General features: G+C 38.0%; 1 protein-coding gene across 2 annotated transcripts in view; it reads left to right on the top strand.

Annotated features, from left to right (window-relative positions):
- The window catches only part of GUCA1C (guanylate cyclase activator 1C), a 40,212-nt gene extending 26,236 nt beyond the window's left edge, over positions 1-13,976 (top strand). The window contains exons 3-4 of one of the 2 annotated variants that reach the window (XM_036018058.1): positions 967-1,054; positions 10,811-13,976. In XM_036018058.1, coding sequence (XP_035873951.1) covers positions 967-1,054; positions 10,811-10,965 — 243 coding nt within the window. In that variant the 3' untranslated portion in view covers positions 10,966-13,976. Of the gene's footprint in view, positions 1-966; positions 1,095-10,810 lie in introns of both variants that reach the window. The other variant, XM_028534182.2, reaches the window with a different exon arrangement.
- Positions 13,977-23,553: the final 9,577 nt, after the last annotated feature.

Genomic DNA, 23,553 nt, shown 5'->3' with positions numbered 1-23,553 from the left:
AAAGCAAAAATAGGGGACCTTCATCTTTCCCATTCTATTTAATTGGCTCTCCTCTACTTTTGCTGTGACTAAACAAAATATATGGAAATACTTATGATTATTGTGTTAAAAATGAAGGAATATTATGAAAAAAAAAACAAGAAAAACAGCAAAAGATATAGTCATGTTTTAGAGCATGCCCTCTAACTGAAACGTGTCACCACAAGTTTTTCTAAAAAGATTCCCTGATGTTCAATCAATATAGTTACATTCAAATTCCAGATGACTAATTTATTCTGTGTGCGTGTCTTTTTTTAAGCTTTTATGAATTTTTATGTTAATTATGGGCTGTTTAATTACCTGGAACAGGGATGAGGGGTGGGGATTTAAATCTTTCCACAGAAAAGCTGGAAATGTCATTTTTCTCAAGTCCCCTGACAGTTTTTATGATGAAAAGGTGCTGGCAGAGTGTGAGAGAAATTCAATGTCCTTCCAAGACATACATATCTGTCTCTCCATTCAAACATTCTATTAAAGGGCAGAAAAGATCAGAGGTACCAATGTCAGAAGCCAGAAAGGAAGCCTTGGATACTCACAGAATCTTTTTATGTTCATCCATAAGATCAAAGATGATAGGTCTGAAATGGAAAATATCATCTGTTCTCTGGGTCTGCAATTGTTATGACAGTGACCACTGCAATTTTTTTTCTCCAGTGGGTTCTTGGCATCTTTTGTGACCTAATATGTTGAATGGGCCCTTCTGTGCTGTATAAAATCAAACTTTGGACTGTATTCAGATCATTTAACTCCCAAGCCTCATTACTCAGAACTGACATAAAATCTTTTTTATTTTTAAGGACTAGAACAAGTTAGATAGTAAAACCCACATGTATACACCCCCAAATTCTGTCACATAGGGGTAGAAATGCCATAAAATGTTTTTACTTCCAGCAAAGTTAACCTCCCTGATTTAATTTCTCTTTGCAGACCATACAAGCCCTCAATGGCCAGCAAACTCTGAGTCCTGAAGAATTCACCAGCTTGGTGTTTCATAAGATTGATATAAACCACGATGGTAAGGCAGCTGCTCTCCTCAGGCTCACTTTTCTTACAAAGTAGGAGATGGTAGTGGTGGGTGTGCCATTTACACAAAAAGCATGAACCTTTCAAGAGAACCCTAATTGTGATATCATTTGAGCTACATAATTTGAAGAGTCCAATATTTTCCAATTGCTACAATTCAGTTGAGCAAGAATTTCTGACCACATTTATATTCAGTGCATGGTGCCTGAGACTTTAGGATGAAGAAGAGTAAAGGGAAGATACAGGGAAAGAAAAATGGAAGACTATGAGATGAAGAACCCACTGCTGTTTGCTCTGGTTCATGTTCTAGTCATCATTTACTTTCTACTGGAGGTTTCTCATAAACTTATAAATAAAATTTAGTTTTTGTTACTGAACAAATCCTTCCTTCAATGATTCTATCTTCTTCTGTTATCAATTTTTGTTTCTTCCCTTTGGCTACACATTTCTGGAAAGAGTTGTCCATACTTGCCCCCATGTCTGTTCTTTCTACCTTTTCTACATTTCTACTCTTTCTGCTCATTTTTCCATCTGCTCTTACTACCCTAAGATATGGATTCTTCTTTGGATAAAAGAAGGTTCACTTCTTCAAAGGCAGAGTGAAAAGGGGAGACACAAATATTCCAAGAGAAGAGAAAGTGCTCATGTAATTGGCTAGGTGAGCATATTCATTTGAGATTAAGGCAGCATATCTAGGAATGGTCCATGAAAAAAAGAAAGTTTGGAATGTGTAAAATATAATGTTAACAAGAGACTCTTTTACAAGTATGGATATGAGGCATTGGGACTCCCGCCATGATTGTTATCAATCCAGTACTTTTCCACAGAATCAACCTGCCCACGGTGGGTCTCTTCTTATAGTGGACATTAGAGGGCAGTAGAGACCCATGTTGAGTGTGGCAGTTTGCACTGGTCAAATGTGCAAACATGCAAAATCAGGCAGGATGGGATGGTGAGGAGGCTGAAAGGGAGTTCAAATGAAATTGCCATTATGAATGAGCCAGCAAGTGGACAAGAGTATAATTTTCAGAAAAACAGTTTGGGAATAATAAATAGCATCAGTACCTTTCTTAAGGACTTAGTTCTAGATCAGACTCACCTCAATGTCAAGTCAGAATGTTCACTTACTAGTTTACCAAGATCAAAGCTATTTGGTGTGAAAGTTTGTAAGAAACAAATGCAGGTTCCATGAGTTGATGAGAAAGTTAAGTGAAGCTAGAAAGAGACCAGAGAAGTGGAGAGTGGAAGGTCTTATGAGGCCAATGAAACATTATCTAGAGTATGCAACCAAAGCCAGTGACCACCAAATAGGGGAAATGCTGTAGGTTGTGTTCTACTTTATTTTCATTGTTATGGGTAGAGTTCCTATAGGATGGCAGAGATTGAAGTAGAGAGGTTAAACTCTTTCTCCCTGGGAGCTGAAATCATATTCTGGAAGTAGATAGGGAATCATAAATGTTTATGACTTAGTATATGGTGAATTTCAAAAGCCAGGTCAACAAGGTTTGAAAATACCTATACCCACTGTTTCTAGTGGTGGGAGAAGGGGAATAGAAAAAAGGTGACCTTCCTTGGAGAAATATGAGGATTGTAATATCTTTAAGAAGACACTCACATCTATTTGTTTGAAAGAACAGACAATATGTTCCAGAAAACAAGAAAATGAAGCAGGTTTCTCAAGAACACTGTATAAAGAACTTTAAAATGGAGACTATGGGTTGGAAGAGGACTAGAAATAGAAAGATCTGGAATGAAAAAGGATATGGTTTGGGGGAGTAAAGGCATGATGCTCAGGCATTAACTGAGGTACCTGCAGTTAGAAAATTGAACTCTTACCTGGGAGAATATGTCAAAAGAGGGAAAATTAATTATGGTTTCTGGAATAGCTTATAGAACTAATCACATGAATCATTTCCTCTGATAAAAACGTGTATAAAAAGAAATGAAGCCATGGCTGGCATAGCTCAGTGGATTGAGCGTGGGCTGGGAACCAAAGTGTCCCAGGTTCGATTCCCAGCTAGGGTACATTCCTGGGTTGCAGGTCATAACCCCCAGCAACCGCACATTGATGTTTCTCTTTCTCTCTCTCCCTCTCCCTCTCTCTCTCTCCCTTCCCCCTTCCCTCCCTAAAAAATAAATAAATAAAATCTTTAAAAAATTCCTTAATTTCTAAAAAAAAAAAGAAAGAAATGAAAATATCAAACTAGTTGCACTTTGGAAGAACAATAAAACAGCATTTCTTGGCAAATGCATATGCAGAGCTTAAACTGATAGAATTCACTTTCACGTGGAGATTATTGGAAGCTGTTATATCATCCTATCAAGAAACAGCTGGGTCATTCCATGTGTATAAAAAAAAGAAGGATGATAAAATTGTACTGTTGGACAAAGACAGCTCAGTGCACCAGAGGACAAGGAAGAGAAAGTAATGAAGACGCAGAAGGTTGATATTTACGGAAGTATAAAAGGATTTACCAGTATCTGACAGAGGAGAAAGAAGTGCTTCATTCACACATAAAGGGGAAGTTTGTATCAATAACACAGAGGAGACTATCTCTACATTTATATAAGCCTAGTCAAATATGATTTTTATTTTTATTATCATTGTTATGGAAGCATCAGTGTTGGGCCCTGACTAGTATGGCTTAGTGGGTTGGCCATAGTTTCGAAAACCAAAAGATTCCCATTCAGGGCATATGTCTGGGTTGTAGGTCAGGTCCCCAGTTGGGGGGGTGTGAGAGGCAACCAGTTGATATTTCTCTTGCACATTGATGATTCTTTCTCTCTTTCTCTCTCTCCCCCAGCCCCTGCCTCTTTCTCCTTCCCTTCCCCTCTCTCCAGAAATAAATAAATAAATAAATAAATAAATAAATAAATAAATAAAATCTTTTTAAAAATCAGTGTTGGTAGAAATAGAGATGTTCAATTAAGTATACCAAAATAAAAAGCCCCTGGCTGGCGTAGATCAGTGGATTGAGCGCAGGCTGCAAACCAAAATGTCACAGGTTCGATTCCCAGCCAGGGTACATGCCTGGGTTGCAGGCCATAACCCCCAGCAACCACACATTGATATTTCTCTCTGTCTCTCTCTCTCCCTCCCTTCCCTCTCTAAAAATAAATAAATAAAATCTTTTAAAAAAAGCAAGCACATCATTAGTACCTGATGATCCAGTGAATAGTGAAACACACCAAGATACAACAAGAAAAACTTCAGGGACATATATGAAAACCCCAATTAGACTGCAAATTGTTTGCAAAAGAATGATCAGTATGAGGTCTGTTCATACAAAAATACATAACAACTATGAAGTATTCTATGCATAATCATTATGGTAGTTAGCAAGTAAAAGTTAGAAGATTAATCTAAAAAGAAATATAGGAATAATGCTAAAAAGAAAAAGATGAGCTAAGAAAACTATTTCCATTTTATATGCCTTGGTATTTCCTCTGCTGTTATACTTCTTGGCACATAGGTACTCCAGAAATAGTTGACAAATGAACGAGTGTCTGATAAAATGTCCTATGAAAAGCAAAGGAAGAAATAAAAAAGAAACAAGCATAATATGTATTTCTATCTGTAGGAAGAAAGACCTGTAGAAGACTATTTTGGAAATTAACATATTATATGCATTGCAAAATTTCATAAAATATAAACACAGATTGATTAATAGGAGTTAATTGCCAATGGAAAGTGGAATTGGGGGACCAGAGAGAGGTTAAGGAGAGATTTTTTTCTTTTCATTACACCTTCCAGTAGTGTTTCAATTTTTACCATGAAAAGGTATTATTGTTATAATTCAAGTTACTTTTACTTTAATATTATGCACAATAGCATCCAGGGAGGAGAGCCTGATGAGAATCACAAAGACAGAAAGCTGAAGTTCAATATTCAATATTATTGAAGATTGGAAAGAGAGAGTGCAGCGAGACAAGTTGGGATAAATGACTGAGTGTGGAATTCCACAACCTTTACTCCTCGAAGAAGAGCAGTCTGCATTGCACCATGAGCTGCTGAAAAGTTGTTCCTGACTTGATTTAGGAAGATTTATAGATGCTGTTCACAACATTAAGAGCCAAAAGTTTAATGAAGTGCCACATAGCACAGGGACAAAAAAGACTTAAGTGGCTTATAAAATAAACAATGGCAGTAAAAAGAGAAAGAAGCCAAAGGGGAAGTAAAGGAGGGTGATTATTGAGAGGACGTTTAGGGTAAAAGAAAATGGACAGAATGTGAAGGAAGACATTGAGTGACTGACCAGAAAGATGTGTTTTATTTATTTTTTAAATATATTTTATTGATTATGCTATTAGAGTTGTCTCATTTTCCCCCATTTATTCCCCTCCGCCATGCACCCCCTCCCACTCTCATTCCTCCCTACCCTTAATTCATGTTCACGGGTCATACATATACGTTCTTTGGCTTCTCCATTTCCTATACTATTCTGAACCTCCCCCTGTCTATTTTGTACCCTCCATTTATGCTTCTTATTCCCTGTACCTTTCCCCCCATTCTTTCCCTACCCCCTCCTCACTGATTACCCTCCATGTGATCTCCAGTTCTGGGATTCTATTCCTGTTCTAGTTGTTTGCTTAGTTTTTGTTTTTGTTTCTTTTTTATGGTCAGTTGTTGGTAGTTGTGAGTTTGTTGTCATTTTACTGTTCATAGTTTTGATCTTCTTTTTCTTACATAAGTCCCTTTAACATTTTATATAATAAGGACTTGGTGATGATGAACTCTAACTTGACTTTATCTAGGAAGCACTTTATTTGCCCTTCCATTCTAAATGAAATCTTTGCTGGATAGAGTCATCTTGGATGTAGGTCCTTGCCTTTCACGACTTCAAATACTTCTTTCCAGCCCCTTCTTGCCTGCAAGTTTCCTTTTGAGAAATCAACTGATAGACTTATGGGAACTCCTGTGTAGATAACAGTCTCCTTTTCCCTTGCTGCTTTTAAGATTCTCTGCTTATCTTTAATCTTGGATAAAGTAATTATGATGTGCCTTGTTGTGTGCTTTATTGGGTCCAACTTCTTTGAGACTCTCTGGGCTTCCTGGACTTCCTGGAAGTCTATTTCCTTTGCCAGATCAGGGAAGTTCTCCTTCATTATTTTTTCAAATAAATTTTCAATTTCTTGCTCTTCCTGTTTTCCTTTGGCACCACTGTGATTTGGCTTTTGGAACTTTTAAAGTTATCCCAGAGGTTCCTCAGCCTCTCCTCATGTTTTTGAATTCTTGTTTCTTTGTTCTGTTCCATTTAGATGTTTATTTGTTCCTTCTGATCCAAATCATTAATTTGAGTCCTAGTTTCCTTCACTTCACTGTTGGTTACCTGTACATTTCTCTTCATTTCACTTTGCATAGCCTCACTTTTTCCTCTATTTTGTGACCATACTCAACCATTTCTGTGAGCATCTTGATTACCAGTTTTTTGAACTCTGCACCTGATAGGATGGCTATCTCTTCATTGCTTAGTTCTAATTTTGGAGCTTTGATCTGTTCTCTTATTTGAGTCATATTTTTTTTGTGTCTCGATACACCTGTTATGTAGTGAGGGGTGGAGCCTTAGGTATTAGCCAGGGTGGGGCAATCCAGGTCACTGTGATACCTCACTGTTTGTGGCGGAGGGGGGGGCAGTTGAGAGGGAACAACATCACTTGATCTACTTTTGGCCAACTTTCAGTCACTTCCCCTCTATCCACAAGCAAATTGGGCCCTTCTGGGCTGATTCTAATATGGGTGGGTTTGTGTACATTCTAGGACTCTGTGGTCCTCTCCAACAAACTCTCCTGTGAGGCTGGGAGTTTCTCCCACCACCGCAACCCCCACAGATTTTTATTGCCAGAGATTTTGAGACTTTGTTTCCCCACACTGTAGCCCCGGGTTGTGAAGTCTGTCTTGCCCCCTAGTTGTTCTTCCTGGTTATCTGCATGCAAATGTGGGATTGCCTTGTCTGCCACCTGCTGCCTTGCCATGAGTTCTCTTCAGCCCAGCTGCCCATCTCTAATCCTCCTACCAGTCGGGATGAATGTTTCTTCTTCAACTCATGGTTGTTGAACCTCCATACAGTTTGATTTTATTGTAGTTCTGGTTACTTTTTGTTTTTAAATTTGTTGTTGTCCTTCTTTTGGTTGTGTGAGGAGGCAAAGTGTATCTACCTACCTTCTTCTTGGCCAGTTAGACTCCCTGATGTTCAAAAGATGTGTTTTAGACTGGAACATTCTGGAAAGTCACACAGGTCACAGTGAAGCAAACTGGGAACAGATCAGAGGGCATTGAGTTTCCTCATATAAAAGAAGAAATCACTGTATTTATGTAACAGGGTGTAGTTGGCAGGGGGCAAGTAGGGATTTGAAATGGGGTCTAGAACTTGGTGTCCAGAAAATATTAGAAAAATACATATATACATATGGGATGTCCTTGCCCCCAAAAGTTTGAGCTGGGGGATGGGACACATGGAGCAGGGCCATTGAGAGTTGTTTTGAATAGCAACGGTTTTGCAGATAACCTCTAGAATGGTCATTTAACATATCTATAACCTGTAACTGGCTTCATAGATATGTTAAACAGCTGTGGCCATGCTTGAGCCAGGAGGATGGGAGTGACTTCAACCCATGATGTAACTGGGAGGCAACTCCTCCTTGTTACAGTGCCTGTGTAAGAACTTGGAGATGACTGACTCCACACCTCAGGGCCACACCTGCCTGGACTTACTATGCTATGCTTACTATGCTAAGCTGGAAAAATACGGAAATGCTGGCTGTTGTGGCCAATTGTGGGAGGAGTCAGAAATGTTGTGGCAGAGGAAGATTGGCCCTGGGATTTAAATCCAGGCATGGTAGCCATTCGGGGTCTTTTTGGCACCACGTGTCTTAGGCACAGAAGAACCATGGACTTCTATTTCTTTTTCTGAGATACGGTACCCTAGACTGGGAAAAGGGGGAAGGAGGGACTGTGCATTTGTGCAGGACTTTGGGATCTCAATGAAGACATTAAGTCATTATTCTTAAGTTTGTATAACTCTTTAAATAAATAATCCCTTTCCTTTTCACTAATCTCTGGCATTGAGAGACGTCTTTCCCTGGTGGCAGACAAGGTGAAACTAGCAGGGGGTGGGGGACCCCGGAGCACAAGGATGGGTCCATTTGGTAATAGTATACTGTTTGCCCCCACCCTGGGTCTGTTCTGTAACACTTAAAACTCTGCTATGATTTTGTGATCTCTTGGTGGTTCCCAGTTTCCAGTTTGCTTCACTGTGACTTTTGTGGCTTTCCAGAATGTTCCACATTCTAAAACATGTCTTTTTGGTCAGCCACTCAATGTCTTCCTTTATGCTCTGTCTGTTTCCTTTTACCCTAAATAACTGCTCAATAATCACCTTCTTTCCACTGTGCTGTACACCTGACATTAATGCAAAATTATATTGAAAGTAAATTAAAATAAAATAAAATGAAACACCTCTGCTATAAAATATTGCTAAATGCCTCTATGCGACCTTGCTAATGAATACAAAACTTGTTTTGTTACAAATCTTCCTCAGCATCCTTCTTTGAATATCTGGTCATTCTCATCTCCTAAGATTCTTTGTTCCCATCTTTGCTAATTCCAAGCCCCAGTGCCATTTTTTCCCTTGAAGTTCTAAAATATAAGAATTAGTACTAATTGGTAAAAGAAAACTTTTTTACAAAAATTGGTTTCTTTTAAAACCAGGCTGACTTCTTTAGAGAAATATGTTAATATGGGCACACACAATAAAATTTGGCTTTTTTGGGGGGGAGCAGTAATTTTTTGATTTGTTATAAAAATATGTAAGGTGTTAATAGGATGAAATATATCAACCACGAGGATCAAGAAGATAACCAGACTGCAGAAACAGGACCAAAGATAAAGTCATGGGTAGCTGTCCTCTCACTAGTGAAAAATGAAGAAATTTGTACTGAGTGATCCAAGAGCACCAGTAACACTGACCAATGGTGTAATGAACTCTGTAGGGATTGAGAAACACAAATTGGTCATTACAAAACAATTCCGGTGATATAAAGTACAGCACAGGGAATAGAGTCAATAAGATTGTAACAATTATGTACAGTACCAGGTGGGCACTGGATATTGGGGAAGGGGAGCGGGGACACTTGGTGAAGCATATGGCTGTCTAACCACTATGGTGCACACATGAAATTAATACAGAATAATGTTGAATGTAAACTGTCACTGAAAAATAATTTAAAAAGGAAAAATATATATCATAATAAAAATATTTTTTAAAAAGTATTTCTTTCACTCTTTTTTACATCTGTAACCTGCATTGTTTTTTAGTCAACATGTGACTATACCCCAGGCCTGCAGACAGCTTCTTTCATGGCAGCAGTGATAACAGAGAAGTGTTGAAACAGTGGTCAAAATCTACTTCAGCTCTCCTATCTCCACTCCCATTGTTCTTTTGTCACACTGAGTCCTTAAAGATTTGGAAAATCTCTTAGGTTGGGAATGAGCAGCTGTGATTTTCCTTTGCAATTGACAGTTGTTCTTTTGTTATGTATGGCCGGCCCCCTGCCCCACCATCTCTGCACCCATGTGACTCTCCCACCCACACACTTCCCACTCCTTTTTATTTTCAATTTTATCTACTTCATTTTGGACATTGTACATTCCTTATGAGACAGAGAATTCTATTCCTACCCACTGAGGTTTTAGTTGGGATTTTGCACAGACTTCTTTGGCATAAAGAAAACATAAGGAGCAAAGATTAGATTTCCCTCTACAAAATGTATTTTAGTATTTTACCATTGAAAACAAAAGGAAAGTATGTTATGAGAATGTGATGATTCATGCTTATTTATATTTGAAGCACTGTGGTTGTATCTTAGATATTTGTCTTTATTCATTAAGAAGTACAGGCACAGTGCAACACCTGATCTCAATCTCTGCTGACTTCCTGCACCAAGTGCACATGCTCTAGTTACTGAACGTCTTTGACTTGTCTTTGGCCTGTCTTCCACCCAGACACAAACTCTACTAGATACAATCTCTTTGAAATCAGAAATTGCATTTGTACCCATCTACTTGAATACACTCATAATTATAATACAAATAAGTCAACAGAGAATTCTACCACATACCCACCGAAAATGTTGAAAAGTTGCCTTGTGGGATGAGAGTAGTGGGAAAATATGGCAGCCAGTACACAAAGGAGTACATTGTTTTATAGCACTGGACTGGCCAGCATAGGCTAAGGCTTAAGTCAAGGGAATAACATTAGGAATCAACAATCAGAACAGAAGAGGTGAACTAATGATCAATAAGTGGAATGAATAAATGTTTAACCTGTCTCACAATTTTGGAGCATCTGAAATTTTTTCTGAAAGAGAGGAATATTGAAAACAGCCTTACAAACAATTGTTTCCTCCTGATCTTAGAAATCTTCAATCTTCATGCTTCTATGACTCAGTGTATCTTCAAGATTAAAGGTCAAGTAACCAAAACTGTGTAAAGATGTGAATGTATATGAGCTCACAGGTGCTTTATCTCACATCTCAGCTCAAAAATAAATATAGATTGTATTCATCATCTTTATTTTCACTAGAGTTCCTACCCTTGAATGCTTTTCTATATAAGGGCAGTGTAAGAATTTAGAGTTTGGCTGATGTAAAAACATATCAAAGAAGAATATCAATAATGATACCAGTGAATATATTGTATATGGCAGTGAGTGGTATGGACAAAGCCTCTTGTTAATTGTTTATTTTCTAGGAGAATTGACTTTAGAAGAATTTATCAATGGCACAGAAAAAGATCAGGATCTTCTGGAGATTGTTTCCAAGAGCTTCGACTTTTCCAGTGTCCTGGAAGTTATCTGTAATGGGAAGCAGCCAGACACAGGAGGAAGCTTCCTTCAAACCATCTGACAAGGCTCGTCTACAGAAGATGACACTGAAGTGGCTTTGAGAAGGGCTTTCCCAGATTTCAGTTAAGAAGAAATGAAATTTCCCCCAGGTACATGTTATTGACTTCAGGTTTTTATTATAATTGGTGTCAGTTTATGAACATATCACTTATCTTAAGTCCCACAGAGCCTTCCATAAAAATCATAGAGCACTGTTGGTTTTCTGTTTATACATTAGTATTCTCTGAGCAGATCAGAATATGACGATTAAACTGAAGAATTGTCTCCATATCTGTCAGTTCAAAATAGAGCTCACCTGTATGCTTCCTCACATACCCAAATTAATCTCGTCTTGAAATAGAACTAGATGATCTGGGCGGTGTCTCCACAGGTTAGCATACTTCTTAGACTAACCATGTATTCCACAAATGTGTTTACTGCCTCTTGGCTCTTGTTGCATCCATACATCATAAATGACTGAACTCTGGTCTATTGAGAAACTCTTTTTCTGCTCTTCTTTCCCACTCCTGACTCCAAATGCTGTCTTGAATCACTAATAATGTTCTGTTGCAAAGGCAAAAGTCTTAAGCTCTGTAGTAAAAGGAGAAAATTTCAGGCTGGGCAATGAGAATGTTTCTGTCTGGCTTGTTATAACTCTGGGTTCAGTTGTGCCTGAAAATGCAATGCATCATCTGTAATTATTATGCCAGTTGGAGGTTTGATCAGAACAGCAGACAGCGAGGCTATGCAACAACAAGCACTTGACATTTTAAACAGTCCTGACATTATAGCCCTGACATTTCATTTTTTATATATCCTTTCCAAAAAAATGAAATGATGAATGAGATTTCTTGATGGTTAGAATTTTTTAAGTTTGTGATTCTATATCACAGGCCCACTAGTATATCTTTCAATGCAAGGCTTTCTTATGGAAACACAGTGGAGGTTGAAGAGAAGATGTGAGCTGTCTTTATGAAAAAAGCTTCCTAATTATGCTTTCATATTCAAATTTGGGTCAAAAACATACAATTGAAACTATAAAAACAGAGTTGGACTGTCCCTGCCTCCTTCATAGTTATAGATGGATAAAATTTTAGATGCATCGATGAGGCATACATGGCAGTAAAATGAAGTGTAAATGGAGGTTAAAAGTTGTAGATGAATGTATAAATCCAAATATAGATGGTGGCAATATAGATGGAGGAAGAAATATTCCAAGGGTTTCCACAAAATTTTGAGGAGATTCACAAAGAAGTACACAGTATAATGTAAAGTATGTTAAAATAAAATGATCATAAATAAAGTAATACGATAAAAATCATTGCAGTCATAATGACACAAAGTTCTAATCATTTGCCAAAAGTGGGCAACCCATTGGACTCTGAGCTTCCTAGTAGTAGAAGTGAAAAGAAAAACATCATTACAGTCTTGTCACAGCCACAATCCCATTCTGGCAGTGACAGTTGATTTCACTTGCCACTCCCCCGCTGCCCCCACATTCCTCTGAGACCCTAGTGTTCTTTCTACAGAAAACTGGGTCCCAGCACCCCTTTCTAAGCTTCTGTGTTCAAATAACCCCAAACTCTTCCCTTTGTTTCTCCAGCCTAGGCTGGTACCTGCTTCCTGCCATTTCTGTGTTATTTCAGTGTCCTCCTTTTCCTTTTCAGTCCTCCAATGTCTTTTAAATGAATTCCTTATATTAAATTTTCCCTGTTAAAATAACTAGTTTTTGTTTCCCAGACTGGAACCTGACTAATAATACTGGGCACTGAGTGACTGAAGGGTCAACCCCATTTAGAGTGAGGAATCCACCCCCCACTTCCCTTCCATATACCGAGTACTTACTCTGGAACTTGCTGAGTGGGCTTGCTTAATCCTAATAGCCCAGTGATGTGGCTGTTATTTCCACATTGTGTCTGGAAGCTGAGACACAAAGAAGTGATTTTACTTTCCCAAAATTAATGCTTGGTAGTACCTCTCTACTACCCCCATGGGCTGAATCTAGCTAACAGGAAAAAAGCTGGCAAAGGAGCCATGTGGTCAGTAGGACCCCAGTCCAGTTTCACCGTGAGGAATATGAAAAAATGAGTTTGAAGCTGAGTTTGTAAATAGTTTACTACTAGCACAATTAGGATAGGTGGGGTGAGTCAAGTAAACACCTTAAGGGCACCTCACCACCCATAAATCCCATATTATGAGCATCTAAGTCATGCTTTACCCCAGTCCCCACCACCCACTTGATGCTTTGAACCCTATAGTTCTCATCTGGCTTCCCCAGGCTCCAGTTACACTATTGCCTCTTATCTGGATCCTCCTCCACCTCATGACCCCTTTGGGATCATGACTGCTTTGTCTAGTTTACCTAGGCTTGGTTTTAGGTTTTTGTGGATGTTGCCTCTTAGATTTCTAAGGTCTGTTCCATGTATTGTACCCAACACCCACTCCATGTCCACCTCCTCTCAAGGTGACCCTAGGTCTCACGGATCCTTTCCTTTCTAAAGAATAGCTTTGTCTTACCTGTAAGGAGGGCAGAATGGCCCACATAGCACATCCTTGTCAACTTCTTGGAAAAATTGGTCATTGGGTACAAAGAATGTAAAGATACTAGTTATTTGTCATATGAAGACAGATCATAAAATATTATCTACTTCATAGTTTTGCTGAGGGTGGTATTAAGAGATGAGCCTGAAATTTAGGTACAAAAGCATTTAGATTAATTAGGTACAAAATCAATTAGGTACAAAAGCACTTAGATTAGGTAAGGTAGAAAAAACAGAGGCTGGAAAAACAGACCCACATTCTTTCTTTCAAGTCTCCAGCTCTTAAAGTCCTATCTCCCTGAAGTCGAGTTTCTTCTCCATGCTTTCCTCTGCCACTTAGCATCATGAGCCAAGCCCAAGGAAACAGTCCTAGTCTATGTATGAAATCATATTACTTTAATAAACAGGGTATTTATTTAAGTAAATTTCTTCTTATTTTAGATGATTAGTTTTAAGCAGGGTCTACTTCCCAGTGATTTTTCTTAAAAATTGCATTTTTTTGCAATTGTATTTAATTTTTTGCAATTGTATTAAATTGTATTTAATCCGAATTCTATGCATTTCTCCCTAATGGCTTTACAGTAATATTTCAATTAAGAGATTACAGGACAAGTAGGGTCTAGTATGTGCAGAACCTCAAACACTTTAATTAATTTCTGAGACTGTCATCCTCATTTACCAAAGGCCAGTGGCCCAGCCATAATTATAACCATCTAATGAGAACCTACATGCTTCAACATATTTTCCTTTATTCCCCTATAATTCCTTGATGCTTTGGTGAAAAAAACAGTATTTTAAAAAGAAAGATGAAAGGGAAGACATTAAAGGGTCTAATAATTTTTACCTTATAAAAATGACCCCCACCCCTTGAAAAAGACTAAAATCATATTAGTCAAATCTCTCTACAAGAGTTAAAGATGTACTAGGAAGATAGCCTTATTCTTTGGTTCAAAATGTCAAGAAGAAAAAGAAGAAAAATGAAGAAAGAGATGACTGGTAGCTGGTTCAAGATGAGAGCAAGTTCTAAAACAAATTTTCTTCTGTTCCTCAAGTCAGCGGCAGATGATCAGCAGCTCCTTCAATTAACCCTTGCTTCTTTCTGACCCATACAAAGAATATCCCATCTAGGAAACTGTCTACTGACATAGAACTGCTGGTTAAAGCAGAACACTAGGCTGTGGGGCTAGGAGAATGTCTTAGGTTGGGTAAATATTTTCCAGACTTTTCTTTCCAAAATATGTTGGCATAAATATAATAGAGAAATAAGTGAGAAATATGATTTGTTTAAAATAACATATATAGTTGAGGGCCAAAGAAGAGGCCTAAAGAAAGGCTTGGTGTATTAACAAAACAATATGAGTGCCAGAGAGACTCATATTGTTTGCTCTGCTCCCACTACACTGTCCCCTGTTTATCTTAGAATAACCTTTACAAATGAAAGTGAAATAAAGAAAAGTCCTGACATTTAAAACCAAGCTAGAGACTTGCTGAAGAAATCTAAATCATTAAAATTGTGTGGACAGAGAATAGCTTTCTTTGATACTCACAGTTTGTGTCTGGGGACAGCTATCAGTATGCAAAACTGGACATCCAATTAAACCCAGGGAATACAAAGATTTATCAGATGGCTGACAACAGTGGAATTAATATTTAGGGAGAAAGAGTTGCTTGGTGGAAAGAGCATTGAAATAAAACCCAGATCTGGATTCCAGTACTTTTGAGAAGCCACTTTACCCCTCTGAGACTTAGTCTCTTTAGCTCTCGAGGGAGGGAAGAAAATCTCTGAGGTTCCTTTTTCAATGCAGTGAATGACACTTCAGTACCTTGAAAAGGTTATTTGCTTGAAAACAAAATTTGAGAAAAATTGTATGTGACATAAATTACAGGAAGTCCAGATTTTTTGTGTGTGGGAGAAAGATTTCCTTTTATTTTGAAGGTATTTGAGGGGTTTTTAAAACATAGTTTATTTATTTATTTATTTTAAAATTATTTTATTATTGTTCAATTACAGTTGTTTGCATTTATCCCCACAACTTCCCCCCACCCCAGCCAAACCCACCCCCATTTCTTGCTTCCACCCCCACCCCTTGGTTTTGTCCATGTGTCCTTTGTAGCAGTTCCTGAAAACCCTTCCTGCCATTATCCCCTCCCTTTTCCCCTCTGGTTACTGTCAGATTGTTCTTAATTTCAATGTGTCTGGTTATATTTTGCTTGCTTTTTCCTTTTGTTGATTAGGTTCTAGTTAAAGGTGAGATCATATGGTATTTGTCCCTCATCGCCTGGCTTATTTCACTTAGCATAAGGCTCTCCAGTTCCATCCATGCTGTTTTGAAGGATAGGAGTTCCTTCTTTCTCTCTGCTGCATAGTATTTCATTGTGTAAATGTACCACAGTTTTTTGATCCACTCATTTACTGGTGGGCACTTAGATTACTTCCAGCACTTGGCTATTGTAAATTGTGCTCCTATGAACATTGGGGTGCATAGGTTCTTTTGGATTAGTGTTTCAGGGTTCTTAGGATATAACAGAAGCAGTGGAATTGCTGGATCAAAAGGCTGTTCCATTTTTAGTTTTCTGAGGAAATTCCATATTGTTTTCCACAGTGGCTGCACCAGTCTGCATTCCCACCAACAGTGCATTAGGGTTGCCTTTTCTCCACATCCTCTCCAACACTTGTTGTTTGTTGCTTTGTTTATGATGGCCATTCTGACTGGTGTGAAGTGGTATCTCATTGTGGTTTTAGTTTGCATCTCTCTGATGGCTAGTGATGCTGAGTATACTTTTATATGTCTCTGAGCCCTCTATATGTCCTCCTTGGAGAAGTGTCTGTTTAATTCTTTTGCCCATTTTTTTTGTCTTCCTGAAGTGAAGTCATGTGAGTTCTTTATATATTTTGGAGATCAAATCTTTGTTCAAGGTATCATTGGCAAATATCTGCAGAAAGTATTCATATGATTCAGAAGGCTTTCTAGGATTATGCAATGAGTGCAGTGCAAACAAGTGTGGCACAAATACTTCAAAGATGGTTGAGAATCTGTTGAAAGTGATCCACATTCTGGAAGGTCTGCCACAAGCAGCACATCTGAGAATGTTGAAAGTGTACTGGCTACCATCAACAAAGATTGGAGAATGATGTGAGGTCCCAAGGTGTCAGCTTTGAAGGGGAATGACATGGAATTGTCCTATGTACAATGTTTCTTGTATCTTGTTTTTTCTTCAATAAATGTCTATGATATTACCTGGCTGGACACTTTCTTGATGGAACTTGTACATACAATGGCATGTTACTCAACCATAAAAAGAATGAAATCATGTCATTTGTGACAATGTGGATGGACATAGGCATTATGCTAAGTGAAATAGGTCAGAGAAAGACCAATACCATATGATTTCACTCATACATGGAATCTAAAGAACAATATAAATGAACAAATAAACAGGTACAGACTCATAGATACAGAGAACATATTGATGGTCTCCAGATCAAAGAGAGTTTGGATCAGATGGGTTAGAAAGGTAAAGTGATTAAGAAGTTCAAATTATAATTAAAAAATAGTCATGGAGATGTAAGGTACAGCATAAGGAATATAGTCAATAACATTGTAATATATATGTTTGGTGTCAGATGGGTGCTAGCCATCAGGATAATCACTTCATAAGGTATATACATGTCTAATCATTGTTCTGTACACCTGAAACTAATATAACATTGCATGCTAACTTTAATTGAGATAATTAAGTAAAAAATACTTCATAGGGCTGTTATGAAGATGACATGAGATAACATGTACAAGCACCTAGTACAGTACCTTACATGCTATTTAGTTAGTACATGTTTGTTCCCCTAACTTTCAGACTTTTTAAGACCTCAGATACATAGAGCTGAAGTTACTACTTAAGCAATAGTTCCCATTCTGGCATAGAGGAAGGCTATATACTTGCCCTAGACACTTTAATTTCTTGGTTCTCAGAGAAGCCACATTTAATTGGCCTTTCTAATGAGTTCTGAGAATACAATCATCTATAAACTATTATCTCTGAATAGGCAAAACTTTTAAAATGCCAACAGGGAATGAGCCCTCAAACTGTCAGTTGTATAGACCTTTAAGATTTTTTTCATGCTCTTAAATTGACAATGAGTCCTCATTGATATTCAGGCAAAAATCTTATAATTAGACTGCATTCTTGGTCCCTGCTTCAGCCCATATGTTCACTCCTTCTGATCATAAATTTTATATTTTAGTAACATTTTTATACTTTTAATGAGGATATAAGAAATATAATGTTAAAACTAAAGCAATCCATTAAGATAATTTAGATAGCATGATCATATTTAATATATATTATTTAGATCAATACATGTAGGAATATTAAGTAAAAAATATATCCAGAAATTGACCTTATTCTTTACCAAGTTACAACCTCCCACACTACCAGCCTGCTCTTGGCTGACATTATCTGTCACCTGGATTATTATAGCAACCTCCTAACTAATTTCCCCGCTTCCACCCTTGTCCTCCAGAGTCTGTTCTCAAAGAGAGCAGCTGAAGTGATCAAACTAAAGCATAAGGTAGATCATGCCATTCCAAACTCTCGTGTGGCTTCTGTTCTCTCTCAAGATAAAAACAAAGTTCTTGCAGTGGCCTTCAGGCCTTTAGATATCTGTGGCTTATCTCTCCCCTTATCCTTCTCACCTGGTCTGCTGCTACTTTTCCCCCCATTCACTTCTCTTTCTAAAACACACCAGGCACAGCCTACCTCTGACACTTCCTTCTTGCTGTTCTCTTTGTCTTGGATACTTCCCTCAAGAAAACAACATTGACATAGCTTTTTCTCTCATTTCCTTCAAACTTTTGCTTAATTGTCACCTTCTCAGTGAGACCTTCCCTGACCACCTACTTAAAATTGCAAATATCTCTTCCCTTCACTCCACATTCCCTATGACCCTTCTTTTACTTAAGTTTATTCCATAACAATAGCTATCTTCTAACCTACTAGGTCATTGCTTATATTATTTATTCTTTGCCTCTCCCCCATTAAAACACAAGTTATACAAGGCAAAGATATCTGGATCTCCCATACTTACAACGGAACCTGGTGGTAAGCACTCAACAAATATCTGTTGAATGAATAAAGAAATTTCAAAACTTGCCAATGATTATACATCTTAATAGTGACAGAGTTAATGGAGCTCTTTTTATTCTCTTTATAGAATCTTTCTTCTATTCCATGTACCCTTTGTTTTGTCACAGAAGTCATAATGGGGAAATAATTTTTTTTAAAATTTTATTTATTTATTTATTTTTAGAGAGGGAAGGGAGGAAGATAGAGAGAGAGAGAGAGAGAGAGAGAGAAACATCAATGTGTGGTTGCTGGGGGTCATGGCCTGCAACCCAGGAATGTACCCTGGCTGGGAATCGAACCTGGGACACTTTGGTTCCCAGCCCACGCTCAATCCACTGAGCTACACCAGCCAGGGCGGGAAATAATTTTTTAATTATACTTAAAATTAGTTTCCATGTGAGCTCATATAATACAACCGATGCTGCCATTTTAAAAATGCATTTGAAATTGGCTTTTAAGTAGTTTCTTGATCACACAAGAAAATCATAATGTTATCATTATATTATTATCACAGCTGGCTGATGGTTCTGTTTTTTTTGGTTTGTTTTCTTACCAAAATGATATTTGTTTATCTGTGCCTGACTTGATTATAAATGGCTTCTGGCTCTTTTTGGAATTCAAAATATATTCTTAAAGAATAGAATGATATGCCACCACTGAGAGCAAAATTGTTCTCAAAATATGATTTGTAAATACTAAAAAACTAATACTTAAAATATCTAAATAATCTAAACTGTTGGGTCAAAAATTAAAAGACAAATAATAAGTTGATTTCTACAAGTGTGAAACAAAGGAACACATCAAAAATATAAAAGTTTGGGAAAATTTATAAGAAAAACACTAAGATTCCAGAGATTAGGAAATTATCAGGATAAAAAGATTGCAAAGGAGAAAATATAACTGATAATTAACAGAAACAAAGAAAATTTTTCAAGGTCACAGGTAATAGGGAAAACACCCACCACAAATTAAAACAAAAGAAATAATTTCACATGTCAAATTTAAATTTTTTTTTAAAAATCAATCATAAGATGGTAATATTAGGGGCAATTGGGTAACAGATATAAGGGAATTCTTTTTTTTTTTAAAGATTTAATTTATTTATTTTTAGAGAGGGAAGGGAAGGAGAAAGAGAGAAAGAGAGAAACATCAATGTGCAGTTGCTGGGGGTCATGGCCTGCAACCCAGGCATGTACCCTGACTGGGAATCGAACCTGTGACACTTTTGTTCGCAGCCTGCGCTCAATCCACTGAGCTACGCCAGCCAGGGCATATAAGGGAATTCTTAATACCATTTTTTCTTAATACCATTTTTTCTTATCTGTGAGTCTATTCACCTATTCCCACATCAATGCCAAGACTTCTTAATCACTGTGGCACTATAATAAGTCTTGATATCTGGTATATGCTTTCTTTTTCTTTGCAATTAATTGTTTCAGCTACTCTTGACCATTGGCTTTTAATAAAAATGTAAAACCAGCTTGTCAATTTCCACAAAAATCTCTGCTAGAATTTTCCATTCGAATTACATTGAGTTTATAGGTCAGTTTGGGGAGAATCAACGGTGAGAGACAGGAAGTCTAGCAAGATGCTGAGTATATCTTCCTCTGTTGATGCTCCCCAAGCTCCTCTCCCGGGTCCTATATATTGGATAAAGCTGGGCTTGCTCAATGCTTGGATCTCCCTAAATGTACTGTCTGGTCTGGTGGGTGTATAGCCTATTTTTAAATTTGGCTTCTAATAAGTATTTCCTTATAATAAAATTTTAATCTGATGTAGAAAATAAAGCTTGCCTTCCTGTCTTCTAAACTAAGTCTGATTTTAGCAGGTGTCTGCTTTATGGTTTAGAGTAAATTGATGACTCATACCAGCACAGGAGTGGAGGATGCTGTTTAATTATAATATAGTAGTCAACAGCAGAAACCTAGCTCAAAATAACTTAAATAGAAAAGAGAGTTCTGCTCACTCACATACTAAAACATTCAGATACAATGGATACAATGCTCAAAGGATGTTTTCAGCTCTAACATTCTCTGCTCGCCTCATTCTTGTCTATGTCCTCCCTAGGTCTGGGATAGATGGCCACAGATGAATCTAAGCTAAATTATTCTCACAATTTTCCATGCCAAAGAAAGAGGCTCAACGTCTGTCTCTCTCTCTTTTCCTCTCTCTCTCTCTCTTCCCCCCAAGCACCTTATATAAAATCTGAGGAAGACTGACTTGAGCCATTGCCAATATTAATTGTGGCCAGGAGAATGCAGGCTTGGCTAGCTTTGCTTATAAACCCACCCTCTGATTTGCTGTGTATTGAGAGGCAAGCAGTGGAGAAAACTGTTGTCACCTTCACCTGAGTCTTAAGAATGGGTTCCTCCAGAGGAGAGAGAAGAGGGAATTTCAGGGGAGAATGGGAAGGCTTTACAGGAACAAATTTAAAGGGCACATGGACAAAAACTAGTGGGCCCCGGGGGGGGGGGGGGGCGGTGGTAATGGAAGGAAAGTGGGAAGGGATGGGTGGGTGGGGCTGGAATGGGAGTAAAAGGCAGAAAACTGTACTTCAACAACAATTAAAATAAAATAAAAAAAAAAACAGAATGGGTTCCTCATTTCAGAAGAAGGGAAAGAAATCTTTATAGACAAGAATAGCATATACCACTGATGTTGCAAAAGTACTGGGCCTCATTGCACATTACCTATAATAGTGTTTAATCACCTCTCCTTTAGAGAGCTAAGTAAGGCCAAACAAATAAACCAACAAACCAAAACAACAACAAAAAACCACCCCCAAAACTTTGTATTAATGTAAAAACAAAAAACTTCAGAGTCTATGAAAATTTAATTATTGTCTAAAAAATAAGAAAAAATTAAACATGGTGTAAAAATACTGTATAAAGTAGTCATGGACAACAGTACAGTGATTGTTGGGGGTGTTGGGGGTGTTGTATAGTGATTGAGGATGTATAAAGGAACTAAATAGTAGTGGAAAAATATAATAAAGTTATACATATATTTTAAAATGTTAGACATATACAAGAAAAGGAAGTCTGAAAGGATATAGCAAAACATTGAAAATGGCTATTTTAGATGGTGAGATTTTGTATGTTTTTACTTGCCTTTTCTTAATTTTCTGTTTTGATTCCATTTTAAAACTAAGGATCATATACTATTTTTTAAATAAAGTTTTCTTTAAAAATAAAATAAAGATACTGTATAAATATTTTCCTATTTAAAATTTTAATTTCTGTGTCCTTGGGACTACTTCCATTGCTGATATGATGACCATAAGACTTCATAGTTTTCCACTGCTGACTGAATGTACTGAAAACCACTTATCCAGGCATTGGGGAAACTCAATTTCCCTTCATTAGTTCTGTGACCACAACTTCACATTAGAAACTCCTTGAAATCTTTTACAAATTCCTTTGCCCAGGTGGTAACCCAGTCCAGGTGAATCAGAATCTCTCTAATTGGAACCTAAACATCAGCATTTTTAAGAGCTCTTCCAGTGATTTTAATATGCAGACAAGTTGCTACCACTGATTCACTTGATGGGCAATTTGTTTGCTGACTCCTCTTAGGCCTTGCTTCACCATGGTGGCATCAAACCACAAAGGACTAAGATTCAATTAAGATCCTTCAGAGAGTAGACAAGGAAGTTGCTCTCTGCCTGTGTTAATTTTAGGCCATGAATCTTAAGAAGTTTATGGACCAGATTCAATCATTTATGGAATTCACAGTATATTTTAAAAACTGAAAGACATCAATCACATAAAAATCTAAATTTTTATCTTCTCTTGAAAAGTTGGAACATTGGGGGAAATATTGGGTAGTTGTTGAGTAGCAGCTTCCCCATCTAGACAAAAAATGTGCTTCACAGTCTGTCACAGCTTCCACAACACTGTATTCATATGCCCAGGAAGTTTTACTTATCAGAACAATTTGCCTAGCCCTGGGAATTTGAGTTGTGTGGCTTTGGGACAAAGACCATTTTCCCCACCTTTCCATGAGCTGAACCAAAGTCCCTTATTCATGAGGGGCCCACTAGCCCCAAATTCCTGGTACCTGGTGCCCCTGCCCTTTGAAGCTATGGTTCTCCAGGAGTTCTGGGCAGAATCCAGGACAGACTGAGTTGTATGACTCTGGGACAAGGGCCATTCCCTCCACCTTCTTGGGAGCCTAACTGGCATCTCCTCTCATGATAGATTTGCTAGCCCAAGACTCCCAACTCCTAGAGGCCCCACCCTGCTGAACTTGAGCTATCTAGGAGGACCAGGCAGAATTATCCAGGAAAGATTAAGTGTATGGTTCTAGAATGGAGCCATTTTTATCCTCACATGCCCAACTAGTACATAACCCTCCCCTCATGTGGCTGAAACTTGGTGTGTTTGAGTCTGATGAACTCTGCTGGCCTTACCCTAATGACTCTCTGAGACCCTGACTCACTACGAAGGTCTGCAGGCACCCAACAGGGAGCAGCTGTCCTTTGTGTACACTTGAACTTTTACTAAGTGGCCTCAGACCCAGCAGTGGCATCAAATTTAAACCTGTATCAATCTGGTGAACACCACTTGCCCCTATGTGGCGACTAACTGAGAACTTACCACATGTAACTCACATACCATAAGAGGACCTTTCAGTGACTGAACCTAACAGGCAGCCAGCAAGTGGAGGCAAGCAGACTCAGATCTTAGGGTGCCTTGGGCCTCTAGCTGACCTGTTCCTAGGATTGGTGCTGGTGGAATCCAGCTTTGGTGCACAGCTTGGTCCTTCCCACACATATCCTGGCCAAGCAGAGGCAGCCACAGACTGTGGAAAACTCCAAAAATGATGTCTACTGACCTGTACCAGAGTTCCTCCCAATAGGCCCCAAACCAACATACCCAGTGGCCAAGTTAAGACATCAGATCAATGGGTTAAGAATGAGATCAAGGAAGAAATAAACAAGTTCT

This window comes from Phyllostomus discolor, chromosome 2 (assembly GCF_004126475.2).
Source record: "Phyllostomus discolor isolate MPI-MPIP mPhyDis1 chromosome 2, mPhyDis1.pri.v3, whole genome shotgun sequence".
Taxonomy (NCBI): domain Eukaryota; kingdom Metazoa; phylum Chordata; class Mammalia; order Chiroptera; family Phyllostomidae; genus Phyllostomus; species Phyllostomus discolor.
This window is presented reverse-complemented; position numbering and strand designations above follow the sequence as displayed.